General features: G+C 40.7%; 1 protein-coding gene across 3 annotated transcripts; it reads right to left on the bottom strand.

The window, feature by feature from the left end:
* Positions 1–272: 272 nt before the first annotated feature.
* LOC117525078 (atypical chemokine receptor 3-like) lies at positions 273–12,720 on the bottom strand. 3 transcript variants are annotated; one of them, XR_004564951.1, is made up of 3 exons: positions 12,518–12,714; positions 1,843–4,470; positions 273–1,594 (listed from the first exon to the last, which is right to left on the bottom strand). XR_004564951.1 is itself a non-coding variant. In XM_034186914.1 (2 exons), the coding sequence occupies exon 2, from the start codon at positions 4,395–4,397 to the stop codon at positions 3,246–3,248; it is 1,152 nt and encodes a 383-aa protein (XP_034042805.1). In that variant the 5' UTR covers positions 4,398–4,406; positions 12,518–12,720; the 3' UTR covers positions 273–3,245. The 3 variants fall into 3 exon arrangements, 2 of the variants coding, with proteins under 2 accessions (XP_034042805.1, XP_034042804.1); XM_034186914.1 differs by having other exon boundaries at positions 273–4,406; positions 12,518–12,720; XM_034186913.1 differs by having other exon boundaries at positions 273–4,470.
* Positions 12,721–14,868: the final 2,148 nt, after the last annotated feature.

Below are 14,868 nucleotides of genomic sequence, written 5' to 3'. Positions count from 1 at the left end.
GATATTTTAGAACCAGACAAACGTTGAATTTGTGCATAAATTTTTCATCATATAAAAATCCAGTGAATATTTGAGTGACATTACTGCAAAGATGCTGCAGTCTGAATGAGTTCATGTAGTGTGTACGCATTCACATTTGGCATTATTTATGAGGGCTCCTCAGAAGAAGAAGAAAAAAGGTTTACCAGGACCAGGACTTTGATGCGTGGTAGACATACGATGTAAGAATATTTTGACAAGAGCCAAAGAAGGCACCAAGGCAAAAACGTTTTGGGGGGCATGTGTACATTTAATATATATGAAAACACATGTTACACATTACAACAGCAATGGAATGCCTCTGTTCTTTAAAAGACATTTGTGTCCCAAGTCATGATCGTAACATGAAATCCTTTCAGTGTAAAAAACGTACATGTGTATCCAATCACATGACACAGCGTGCTCCATGTCAGCACATGAAAAGAACGTGTTTTCCTACTGCAAACAGTGAGAAAGCGTATACGTCAACATTTATGGCATATATGTAGATAGTCTTTGGGCTGGCTGAAGGTGCGACACACGCACACACACACACATACAAACATTACATTTACGCAGTGATGCTTTGTTATTTGGTACTTAAATACTTGCTGTCTACATTAATTGCTTATTGTGGTATTTGATCATAAATACTGAGCTCCTGCAGCAGGATGAGTGTTACGTGCTCATGTGCACCCTCTGCAGAATTTGCAGTGATGCAAATATCATATCTGTTATCTGTTAACAGCATATCACATTATAATGTCCATCTGAGAAGAGCCTCAGCCATGTGCTCGTCTACCTCAGTAGTCCCAACTCAAGATCACTTCAATCTGTGTGAAAATTTTAGACCAAACAAAAACAACAAAAAGATACAGATTGGCACTCAAAGTGAATAGCTCTGCCAAAGCCCAAAACACCCCATCTTGCAAAGTCTCTGTCATGGCTTTAACTCTTTGTTTTTTGTCTTGTTTTTTTTGCCGGTCTACCCACAAACTTTCTATTCCATCTTAGTCCAGACTGGTTCTAACAAGTTTTGTGACAATCAGTTATTTTTGGAATAATCATGTTAATAAATCAAACTGCAAACACACACAGGTAAAACAAAACAAAACAAAAACACAATGATGTAAATCAGTGGATCTCAAACTGCATTATACTGTAAGCTGGTAAAAACATAAAAAGACTCCTTGCTGGTGCTCTCAATCACTTTGAAACTCAAATCTAATAAAGTTATTATTCGAGTTACAAAGGTTTTTTTACAACAGTTTGTGAGTTTTGATATGATTTACTTTAATTGTAATTTTATAAAGAAAAGAAAGAAAATAACCCAACTCATTATAAATAAATGACTAGAAATGACGTATGGGTCCAAGACATGGGCAGTAAAGGGAGTGCAAGAGAAAAAGTTGGATGTGACAGAAATAACTATTGTGAGATGATGAGAGGATTTTCAAAGCTGAACAGAATAAATAATGCAATAATAAGAAGTACAACACAAGATATCTAAGAAAGTAGAGGGATGTAGTTTGAACTAACAACCTAAAAACTGATAAAACAAAGCGAGGTCAGATCTCTGTGACATCATAAAGCCTGAATGATAAAAACAGGGATAAAAGGAAACTGTTAAAGAAATGATAAGCATTTTGAAGCAAGCATTGATAAGGAAGTATCAGCTTGATGCAAAAGATGTTAAAATTCCATCCTCTACTTTTTGAGATATCCTGTCCAAAGACAGAACGAGATGATTGTGTTCTGTCAGATACTTGAGATGCTGATTGGGTTATATATGCTGATTGGGTAGTACTTTCCCAAAGCTAGAACTTGATTCAAACAGTCTGCGAAGCTCTGATGTAATTTATTTGGCATTATGTATTCAAATACGCATTCTGTACTATTTGGATCTTGACATTTACACAAACATTTGGCAAGAAATAACACCTTAAAATGATTTAAAATGTTCTGCCTGACAGATATAGCTGATGCGACCTGAGGTTGTGATTAAAAATGAACAGCAGGACAAGCTCACTGAGCCGATTACTGGCTCAACTACAACAATGAGGCAGCGATGTATGAAGTGGAGCACTGAGGAGAAATCAGTGTGTAATGACTTTGAATTACAAAGCAAACGAAGCAAAACAGAATAAAATGAATACATAAATAATATTTGATACAAAAAAAGATTAATATTACTCTGTAGATGCTATTAATATTCAAATATCAAACACTACACAAAGAAGAGACAGAATTTTGGCCCTCCTCCACGCCGATTCTTCACAAGCACAATCATACACACACACAGAAAAATTATTTTACACATTTACAATCACAATTTTGTCATGTCAGTTACAAGATTTATGACTGAAGTATCAATTATTGCAATAAAATGATGTCTTAAGTGCTTTTTTAACTAGAGACCCAAAAATAATGTCAAAAAAATGTTTATCCACCAGACACCATATCAGAAGCACAAGATATATTAGGAAGTGCACACTAGTTACAGTAATATTTAGTAGTATTTACTGTGTACTACGCAGTGCATATCAGTTCCCATATCAGTACTAGATATTATCCAGTGCACATTAAATATTACTGGAAGTAGTGCACACCAAATAGCATGTAGTGTGCACTAGATACTGGTAAGTACATACTAGATTCAGTCTGCTGCATATATATACGCACCAGTACACACCAAATAACTGCTGGACACTACATACTATCAAGTGCTAGTGCACACTAAGCAGCATCTGTTGTACCCAAGATACTAACTAGTGCACACCAAATGGTATCTGTTGTATCCAAGATGGAAACTAGTGCACACTAGATATAATTTTCTGTGCACAAACTACTGCACAGCAGATAGGACCTGCTGTATCATAAATACTAACTTGTGTACACGAGACGGTATTTGTTGTGTACCACATAGTAACTAGTGCGCAGTGTGCACTACTTAGTATTCAGGGGACATCAGATACTGTCTAGTGAACACACTATCATACTATCTGGCGCTTACTTGAAACTTGGAAAATAAATAATTTTTGTGCTTGTTCCTTTAGATGTTCTGTGGTTTCCCATCAGTCCATCAAAGTTAATAATGGCCTGTCTGCACGCTCACTGTTATAACAAAGAGGATTCTGGATTCTTCATCAGTTTTCATGGTCATCTAATGTCAAACCTGCTAAGCGGAGAACTCTACTTTTGGGATGTTCTGATTTAGTGTCTTTGAACTACTCATATGGTCTAGTAAGTTTCAGATCAGGTGGATTGTCAACAGCTACAGCAGAATACTCAGTCTCAGATATGTTGGAGGCCTCGATGAGGCGCGCCAGCCCCGTCCTGGTGGAGTACTTAAAGATGAACGCCTTCATCAAGTCATAGCGGTAGTTTCTGTTAATGAAGTTGTAGAGGATGGGGTTGAAGCAGCAGTGGAGCAAAGACAAGCACTGGGTGATGTGTAAGGCCACGAAGATCACGTTCTCCAGGCTGCAGGTTAGCGGAACCACGCCCAGCTGAGACAGGGCGTCAACCAGGAGGATGCCGTGGTACGGCCCCCAGCAGGCCAGGAACACCACAATGTATGCGAGGATCACCCGGCGGCTGATACGATGCTCCTGCTCAACTGTGGTGGATGAAGTGGAGGAGCGGGTGAAGGCCCTGGCCAGCAGGGCATAGAACACGGCTATAACAGGGAAGGGGAGGACGAAGCCCAGCAGGATGAAGCTCAGCTGTACCCCCACCATCCACTCCCTGGAGTTGTTCTCCGGGTACACTGGCTTGCACTGCATGGTGTCCCCATGCAACGCCTTCACAGTGTGCAGGAAGTAGGTGTCCGGCAAGGACGCCATCAGAGCCAGAAGCCACACCCCTACGCATGCACCACGCCGAATTAGCTTGCCGCGCCAGCCTCCCTCGCTGTCTCCGTATTGCGTCAGGCTCAGATAGCGGTCCACGCTCATGCAGGCCAGAAAGAAGATGCTGCTGAAGAGGTTGACGGAAAACAACAGGTGCGTGAGCTTGCACGCTACTTCACCGAAAGGCCAGTGGCCATGCTGTGCCAAGGAGCTCACCCACACGGGCAGAGTGACGCAGGTGCACAGGTCCGCCACTGCCAGGTTAGCGATGTACATGTGTGTCTCATGGCGAGGGGTGGAGTCTCTTTGTGCCCGGATGTTGACCCAGAGCACCAATGCGTTAGCAGCCACGCCGATGATAAAGATGAAAGTGTAGAGGACGCACATGGAGTAGAGCAGAGCGCTGCGGTTGAACGCCGAGGTGCATACCATCGCATCCACGCTCGATATATTGCCAAAAGGTTCGGAGAGGTTGAGGTCGCCCCATGACTCCCACAGGTCCTCCAGCTCGCTCGTGCTCAGACTCATGTCTTTTCCCTGGGAGAGGCACAGGTACAGACCACTGGGAGTAAACGCAAGCCACCTCTCACCAGGACAGATCCTGCAAAAACAAGACACCGATTCACCACTTTCTCAAGTTTATTTGGATAATATTCTGTCTGATTAATGCTCCCGCAGTTCCCATAATTTAATTTTAAATCATTCAGTGTGGACTGCAACTGCACAAACTAATAAATCATACAGCTACTCGTGGTCTGCCACCAGATCCTGAAGAATCCTAATGTGGTTAACTTGTTAAAACACTGCTTTCATGATTTAGAAGAGAGTCTCTGTTATTGAGCCATAAATGTAGAAGTTCTCTATGTTTGATGTGCTGTCAGGGGGCACTTTAAGAAATGTTTACATTAGCCCCACAAGCACAGAGTGTAGATTAGACATGAGGAAATGGGATGGCGAAGTCCAAACAGAATGTATTTCCGGAGCATTCCATGCATTCCGAGTTATACTGGTCAGAGTGGGAAACCTGATGCCACTTTAAAGAACAATATCACTTTATGAGATTGTTGTTGTTGCAAAATATTCTTGCTGTTTTTGTTATATATAGGGTGAGAGAGGCTGTCACCACCTAGAGGATAAAAAGGAAGAAACCTCACATGATAACATCTGCATCTAATAACGTATGATACATACATGAACACATAATTAAATTCAGGGCACATACACTCACACACCCACACAGCACGAGGTAGCTGAGAGTGAGATCAGAAAGCAAGCGGTCCAGAGCAGCCAATAAACTGGCAGGATTATTAGAGCCTGCGGGGCCTCGTTCAAAACGCCCGACCAATCTCATGCGGCTCGCCACTTTTGGCTGCGATGTCTCTCTCGGCTTCTTTGACTGGCAGCTGGACGTGGTGTGAAAGATCAGAGGTGAAAGGTGAAAGATCAAAACTAGAACACGAGCCGGTTAACCCTGAGTGACATGTGCGCCCACGGAGTGAGATGTGTGGAGACATCAGCGGGAGGCTTAGCGCCTGCAAAACTGTCTGATCACAAAAAAAAAAAAAAACAGGGTCGCCCGCCGCTCCACCGGGCAACAGCTGTGTAACACAGCAGACCGGAGTGCAAGGAAACGTGAACACTCCATAGATCTGCTGGTGGAGGAGCGCGAGTGTGCAGCAGAGCTGAAATGATTAGTCTGTTAATCATTAAGTCAATAATCATCATCAGATACTTTCACAACCCGCCAGGTTTTTTCCTGTCACAAGCTGTCTGCCAAGGGGATCAGTTAACTCGTTGTATTGTCTTGGTTTTGGTGTCAAAATATTCCCAACACACAAAAGTAATTCCCCACGTCACCGCAAGTTAAAATATATTCAGCTGTGACTCATTAGTCTTTACATTCACTTACGTTTCTCTCTTACACATGTCATTTCATCAGGGTTAGAGGTCAAAACTGAAACTTCTGGTCTTTTTCAGGAAAAAAAATGCTTCACTGGAGCAAACAGAAACTTGGGATTGCTGAAGAATTTAACCTCCTGAGATCCAGCATCCCACATATGGGGGCAACATTTATTTCCAAAATCTAATTCCTGTTCAGGCTCAGGGCTTAGGAAGTTAAAGAGGTCATTTTATTCACTTTTTGAAGCTGCAGCAGGTTTGGATGTTTAAAGGCTTGTGCCATAAGAAAGATTATATTTGACACCACTATAGTATTATTTCTGTCTGTGTGCATTCCACCAGGAGAATGCAGCATCATATTCACAAATGTCTAAAAAAACATTTCAAATTGCCAGCGTGCGAATACACTCAGTTATGTGGCAGAGTTTGTGTGTATAGAAACACATGGCGCATAGCTGTAAATGGCTAAGTGAATTTCCCTACAGTCATTACAATTTATATAACGGCCGAGTGGATCCTTGTCATTTGATTGGTGCTTTGCATGTCACGTGACGTGGATTATTCATCCCATTTGTGTTGCCTTGCATTTAGCGTGCAATTTGGTTTGATAACCGTGCAAATTTTGTTCCGTACATTTTGTACCATCGCATGCTGTGACTAGGGCTGAAACGATTCATTAAGTAATTCGAATAATTCAATTACAAAAAATGTTCGAGGCAAATTCTTTGCCTCGAGGCTTTGTTTAAAGCTGTAGTACATACACCAGGCCTGTATGTGGTGCTGTAATGCTCCCAAAAAAAACCACAGAAGACCATAGTGCTAATCAATGTAGCAGGAGATGCTACAAGTTTACAAAGCCACACACTGAGTAAAATAAAGCCTTTTAAGAGAAAGGGTCCATGCGGAATGTCTGAAATGGACTTATTGCGCATTTAAAGTGAAGCATTGTGTTTGTATATATTTTTTTAAAAAACACGTTTTGCTCCACTGGCCGTTACCTCCGCAGATGAAGCGAAAGGACGTGCACTTTAAATGAGTCATATTTAATAATAATAATAATAATAATAAAGCTTTAATTAAGATTTGGTAAGAGTTTTTATCAACAGGCAGCTTTTGTGGAAACGCCGCAATCCACATCCATTTTTCAAAGGCTGTGTTATTCGCCAAGTATCCACAGAAAACAAAGAATTTGACTTTGGTTTGAGCTACACTCTGTACGGCATGTATAAATACACACTAAACACTGAATAAATCACAGTAATAAAGAGGGAACACCCTAAACTTAAAAATCTGCATGATGGCACAGCAACATTGTGCCAGTGCTTAGGGAGAGCCCTGCTGCTACTGATATTGTTTAAAAACACAAAGGTACTTTTTATCTGATTACTCGATTAATCGATAAAATAATCGATAGAATATTCGATTCCAAAAATATTCGATAGCTGCAGCCCTAGCTGTGACATGGTGGAATTTGTTTTGCTGACAGAAATTCTCCTACATACGGCTGTAAATGATCTTAGTAAATCACCTACAAAAATATCTCAACCCAAATGTGCAAAACATATTTGTCCATGCAAATGACCACTCGTTATCTGGGATCTTTGCAGGTGTTTTGACTCCTTTTCTAATATGAAGCTTGTACATTTATTTCAACCTGGCATTGACACAAATATGTTTTCACACTTGAGTTTTTGTCACATAATAACAATCTATTCCCAGATATTGCACATCCAGTCGTGTGGTTCTAACCTCTGAAATCCTGGCATCACGGTTCTCCTTCCCTGCCATCCAGATCTGGGTAATGTTGGGAAAGTGTAGTGACACGGACCCACAACAGGGGGCGTAAATGAACGGACAATGGAAGGAGTCAAATTATAACACTTTACTGGTGTGAATGTCACAACCAAACACAGCAGAATCAGAATGTGCAACAGTCAATTAATAAAAGGTGTCGTGTGGGCAGGCTCGACGATAGGAGACGCCCGTCTGGAAACGAACCGGAACCACACGATTTCCACCGCCACCTGAACCAGAGGAATACTGGAGCCGCCAAGTTCCGGAGTCCCCAGGTGGCCACTTTCCCGGAGTGTCGGATCTGGTACTGCTGGCAGAAAGCAAAAGACAGTCAAAGGGTGGGTGTGTGAACACCCAGTAACAATGGTGGGAATGCCACCTCCACCTCTCACTCAGCGCGTTGCAGCAGTCTCAGCTGAAAAGGAGCGCCGTCTTGCACAGCCTCCTCAAAAACGACCGGTTCTCCTGCAAACACTCACAATAATAGATTTATCGATCTCACAAAAGGGGCTGAGAGTATTACCTCCAGATGAAGATGATATCTCGGCAGTTTGGTGGAGGCGTCTTCCTGCTTTTATACCAGATGTGTTGATTAGTGACAGCTGTCACGGATGATGGGTGACAGCTGTCACCACGGCTTGTTCCTGAGGCGGCAGCGCCCTCTCGTGCCTGAAGCCCGCACTTCAGGCAGGGCGCCTTCTGGTGGTGGGCCAGCAGTACCTCCTCTTCTGGCAGCCCACACAACAGGTAAATCTGGTTTCAGTGAGTAAAAGTCCTACCATATTTTTGTTCCATCCACCCACTAAACCAGCTGATTATAATGAGTTCAGCTCTTCAGGTTGGTAGATTTGCTAGTTTGTGAAATCACCTGTATTAAGTGCACAGGGAGAAACAATACATAGTAGGACTTTTACTTACTGAAACCGGAGTTACCGACCTCGGCTGTCATCACAAGTCTCTCTCTGGCTTATTTTTGCCGGCTCCGCTCACTCTCCTGTGGCAAAGAGCCAGAAAGCACAGTGCGCAGCGTGTGTAGTGCACAAACAGCATTAAATATAAGAAACATTACTGTCAGATAGTGCACGTATGAAGTCAACAGATTAATGAAGAAGTCAGCACAGCTGCATGCTGTGTAGTTTCAGAGTTCAACGAGAGAGACAGACAGAGATTACATTCACTTTGTGTGAAACTTGATGAAAACAAGGAACTTTTTATATGTCATACAATAAGCACAGTGTTGCTTTTATGACATTTTGTTACAAAGGCCAAAGTTTTAAAATGAATACATCTTTCTTTTATGTTTAAGTATGCAACAGCATTCTGTATTTGTTTCTTTTTGGTAGTGGGAAGAAAGATAAATTAGCTTTTATGTGTAGCAGTCGCTTTCATTTTTTAACTCACATATAACGCCAGAACAAGAACATTTCCAAAGGACAACATGGTCCAAGTGTGACACATAAAAGTTAAAAATAAATACATTAAAATTCAAGTCCGGAAAAAGCAACACGTTGCCTTAAATAAAAAGAAGCTGTTTGCCACGCCCACTCGCCACTTGTAAGCAGGAGTGCAGGTATGGACTGCCGTGACAATAAATGACATAATTTGCTTACAACATGAAAGTTTCTACATGCACAGTAATAGACTTGTGGGACTTTGAGGATGTTTAATGAAAATAACAAGTGGGTGTAAAAGGCAAATAATAATAATAATAATAAAAAAACTAGAAGCACTCAGAGAGCCATGGGGTCGCTGACGCCATAACATCTACACGCCGTGGAATCATTGAACCTAAAAAAGTGTAACAATGATGTTTGCTCAGTAGTAAAAAAAAGTTTCATCTGCTGTGACTGGATAGCATGTATCCTTAGCGCTTGGCATCACAGTTTTTTGCAACTTGCACCTTTCCCAGAAGCTACTGTCATCTGAGCACTGATATTGATATTGCATGTGCTTATAGACAAAAACAAATAAGAGACAAAAGTCAATTTATTATTCAACTAAACTGTAAATATATGAATTTTTTAACATTTATGAAACACTTCTCTAAACAAAGCCATAGGGTCACTGACCCTAAAGAGATTCCCTCCTTGGCACAGTGATCTATTTCTTTTGTCTCTTTCTCTAAAATTGTATATAATAATCATTAGATTATTAATATATAAACAAAAATAAATTTAAGAAATATTACAATTTGAAAACAAATGCACCCGAACGTGATGACAGCTGCAACTGCTTAATGCTAACTTTTAACATTGAAAATGCCATAGACATGCTAATGCGTTAGCATCGGGATCCGGATCGTGATCCGGATCACCACTAAAATTTATCACTTGTTCCTCTTGTCATTTCCAACTACTCCACAAAATTTCATCAAAATCTGTACAAAGGTTTTTGAGTTATCCTGCTGACAGACAGACAGACAGATAAACAAACAAATGCGACCGAAAACATAACCTCCTTGGCGGAGGTAACAATTGCATGGTAGGACCTCCTTAAGTCCAAAATCTCCTCCCTGACATCAGCGGTTGCTGAGATACATGTAGCCGGTGAATTAAGCTGTGCTTGCCGATTACCATGGTAACACTTCAGTTCATGACAGCATGTTCTACTGGAGTCTATATAAATGTTTATCTTACAAATAATATGTCACAAAATTTAAGAAAGAAAGAGATATGGAACAATGTCAACAAACAGGATGAGCAAGAAGAATACTGTCCATTACATATTCTTTATTTGGTTCATAGGTGCAATTAATTAAGTTGTTATTATTACTAATATTATTATTTTGCCTTAACTACCCCAAACTCTGAGTGGTTCTAACTTTTTACCTATGAGAATTAGTGGCGAGCAGCACTGCTGCTGTTCTAACAGTGGTGCTTTTGTTAAACCACCACATGGGTCAGAAAAGGTTTTGATCCACTTTGTAAGCAGATTTGGAGGCAATATGAAAAATTCCAAAGACAGCCACATGATTACAGCAGCATGCTCACGAAAAAATGTGCTTCTCTATTTTATTTCACCGTAAACTCAAGTAGCATTTTCTCATTCTGATTGTTTGATCAAACAAACTAAGCACTTTAGCCACATTACGTTTGGCTTTTGCAAAAGTGTAATGAGCATTCTGTTCTGCTTTCTCGCATTTATAGACTAAACCCACTAATTGCATTTAATAACAAGTCATTGCTTTCTAATACAGCCTGGGTTGCGTTTGATGTAGACACATCGGATCATTGTTACAAAGTTGCAGGTGTTGAGAAACACCACAAAAACGACAAACATGCAGCTGTGTACCATTGGAGCTCTGCTTTTATTCTTTACCGCTGATCAAGCCACTTACATGAAAAGCTTCACATCCAGGTTTAATTCATTTGTGACACTGCAGGGAATGGCATTCTTCGTACCAATAGAGGGATTTTCTGTGCCGAGATAATCCCTCACAATGGCCTCTGTTTAATTCCCTTATATTATATGGAAAATACCTGGAGGTGACAGGTAGCCCTGCAGGCTTCAAGCTCATTAACCCTTCAGCACCCACACCCTCTGATAACAGACACATGCACGCCATCAATCCATCACATAGACACACACACACACACGCACATCCAGTCTCTTTTGTTGCTCAATACACAGAACAACATAAAGAGCAATTGAAAGCCATTTTTGTCATGTGCTAATGGAACAAAGAAGTCTGCAGGTGCACCAAGACTGACTGCAAAAACTTGTTCATTATTTGAAAGCTTTTCCCCCTTTGCAGAATAATTGAGCAAGGGATGTGTAGCTGGAATTCCACACCCAGGTGAGGGTCGGGATCTGATATTAGAACATCCTGTGAATTCATCTGCAGGTCTACATGCATGTGCGATTTCCCCTGGTTTCTACAGAGTGATGCAAAAAAAGTGCCACAAAATCATTTGATTCTAATTCTGCAACAACTAATGTGAATTCTGTTTTTTTTTCAGACATCATATGCAAGGAATTTCTAACGAGGATGCGGCTTACAATCGAGTAAAACTAGTGGGATTCTACTTTGAGACCAAATCGTTTGTGCAAAACGACAATATCAATGTAATTTTGCAGTTCAGACAGAAAGAAGATATGGAGGATTGTAAAGACGTTTCAAACTGATAGATCTGTTCACAATGTTAACAAAGGGAGATCTCGCCAAACCAGAGGAGCAGTGCACATATTGAGCACATCTTGTAAATGCAAAAACTCTTACAAATGAACACCAGAGATAAAATTCCCTGAGATATCCTTCAAGATGACATATGACAGATATCAGTATCCAAAAATGCATGCATTTTCTACAGCTTCATTTTTGTGGGACTTTTTTTGGGGGATACTCCAATCAAGTTCAAATTAAGCCAAACTCTTCAACATTTTCCTCCCAAAACACTGTTTTCCTCCAGTTTGCTTCATGGTTGATTAAAATTAACTGGCATAAAGTTTCACCTTTGATTAATCTTGCACATGTGCAGGTGCAGAACAGTGCTAAATGCATCTTATTTTCTAACAAAAACAAGACCAAAAATACTAATTAATCATTGATTTTTCAGTGTAGATGCACTTTCGAGGTAACAGAAAATGCGTCTGTTTTGAAAATTGAACTAAAACGTTCCGGTAGAACTTTTAAGAGCTCCCATGTGGACAGCAGAGTGTCTGAAGCAAACTTTTGTTATCAGTTCTGCAGCAGCCTGAGAGAAAAAGGCTAATAATCCACGCTGCGTGTGCGAGATAAGCACAAAAACACGAACTACTTAAATATTAAATACTCATATTATCATACTCATACTATTATGTAATGCGCGCGCGCTGTCACTAGCTAACAGCGTCAAGCGCCGCTGTTTAAAAAAGATTGTTTTCGTGCTGTGAGCACGCGTTTGCTGCTTTTTTTCCAAGCGTTTGGACGACAAACCTCCGCCACACTTTGGTCCCTTTTTGTTTTAGCAGCTTACCTGTTTATGAAGTCGTCCCTCGGCGTCAGACGGCGGAACACTTGTGGCCCGGTTTCGCTGATGAGGAGAAGCGGCGCTCCTCAGCCTCCTCCTCCTTCTCTGAGCCTGTTTTCTCCTCCTGCACTTGCTAATACTTTTGAGTTACGCCTCCAGGGCTGGTCCTAACGCCGAGGCACATTAGCAAGAAACGCATAACATCTCACCGAGTTTCGGCTGAAGAAGAAAAAAAATCTAGAGGGACACTGAGGAGAGCGCAGACATCCGACAGCGCGCTGTGCTGCGTTCACGACGACTCGGAACTCGGAACTTCCCAGTTCCGAAAAGTGTTCCTTCACTTGTTCAACTTGGGAAATAATGTGGATTCCTGTAGTAATGTATTTGTGCTTTGTTGCTGACTTTAAGGAACACGTAAATAAGTTATCCGGTTGTTAAGCGCTGACGTAACACATCACGTGATAAATCTGTTTCCGGGTCCAAAGACCTTCAAGTTTACAATTAAAGTTACATCTGTTTGATCCTTTTAAGGATTTACAGTTTAAGGTTAGTTTGTGTTTACATTGTGCGCAAACCTCAGTCCCTCCCTTCTCCACCTCCGTTAACCGCATTCGTCTGGTTCTGTGGTCGGAACACTTAATAAAACTTTTTTTTTCTTTTACTTTACATATTTTATTATACACAGGTAAAATATACATGTCTGTTTGTTAATAAAAAATATTTATTACAATAAACAGGACGTTAAAGTGCAAACTTCACTTTCTCCCCAAACGACATGAAAATAACGGAGAAACGACCTGAGTGTCTGACATCTTTACATAAAACAAATGCAGTAACAATGTCTAAAAACCCAGTTAATATATCCAGGCACGATATATTTTATATTTTAGGCACAATATACAAAGTTTTATGTTGCGATGTTAATGCTGTTGTCCATGTGCAGCGGTGTAAGTGCAGCCTGATCAGATCGTCTCAGTGCAGTTCTCAATGTTAATGACAGCGCGCCTTATGTGTTTGGAGCCGGAAGTTGAAAATCACATGATGCGTTACGTCACACTTAACCGGATGGTAGCTGATAACATAAACTTTAAATTGTGCAGTGTGCGTGCAGGTGTGAAGGTGTTTATTTGTCAATACGGAGTGGCTGTATTCGCCCTATTGACGTTTCTAACCCTCCCCCTAAACATAACCTAACCCTTCCCCTAACCATACCCCCCCCCCCCCCCCGCATCACTTTTAATTTCGTGCACTCGTCACGGAACGTATTCAAATAAATTTTTGTTCCCATTTTGTTCCCATTTGTGCCAATATCACAAATCAATAGATTAATGTATACTTTGTGATGCTGAATCACGACATGCTGAGAGATATGGTAGTGTATGCTATCCAGGGTGTACCCCGCCTCACACCCTATGATTGCTGGGATAGGTTCCCCGTGACCATTATTTGGAGTAAGTGGTTGAAGACGAGTGCGTGTGTGAGCTGACAACATCAATTAATGCAGAAGTCTTTGCAAAAACTGTGCGGCTAGACACTTCACTAATATATAACAAATGCAAACATCTGACACAAAAGGAAATGATTTGTTAAAAGTAATTCAATAGCATTTGGAATATTGCTGTCTTAATGGTGATTGTAGTTGTTTCAGAACATCTGCCTGACTTTCCAACCAAAAAAAAACAAAAAAAAAAAACTCCAACCTGACCTTTTTCCTAAGTTGGTGAATGTAATTTCCCACTTCCTGACCGGTCATGAATGCCGTATTAACTCGAGGGTTGCCAGATTCACCAAGAAAATTAACCCAGCTATGTTAGTGAAAACCAAGTGGTGAACTTCCACGGCCTCACATGAGGCCCTACTGGAATAAGAAAATGTTGCAGTTCCTTGACTGGCCACTTGAGGCTGCCTCCAAAAAGAAGTACAATCCCATAAGAGGTCATATCAAAATGTGATATAAAACAATCTTTCATCTTTATGGACATAAAAGTGCTGCTGCTGCTACTGTGAAGACCCTTAATCCCCAAGTTGTTCCTGGTATGCAGCTGAGTGATTTCCACGGTGACACTCTGAGTATGAATGGCTGAAAGGGAGGCTTCGCTGTACAGTAATTTGAGCTTCTGCTTCAGATGGAAAATTGCAATAGAAATGAAGTCCATTTACTAAATAATAATAATTTTATGTATTGTTGGTTTTTGCATAAATTAAGAAAAAATATCCATAATCGTACAATACAGCCCCAATAATAACATCAAGTTTCATGTAAATGTGAAATTTATATTTTTAGCCTATATTTTCTCATCTGTTCTTATTTGTTCATTCACTTTAGACAGCAGCCATAATCATAACTAAGTTATTTA

The sequence above is a fragment of the Thalassophryne amazonica genome, chromosome 14 (assembly GCF_902500255.1).
Source record: "Thalassophryne amazonica chromosome 14, fThaAma1.1, whole genome shotgun sequence".
Lineage (NCBI taxonomy): Eukaryota > Metazoa > Chordata > Actinopteri > Batrachoidiformes > Batrachoididae > Thalassophryne > Thalassophryne amazonica.
The sequence above is the reverse complement of the archived record's forward strand: the minus strand, read 5'-3'. Positions and strand labels throughout refer to the sequence as shown.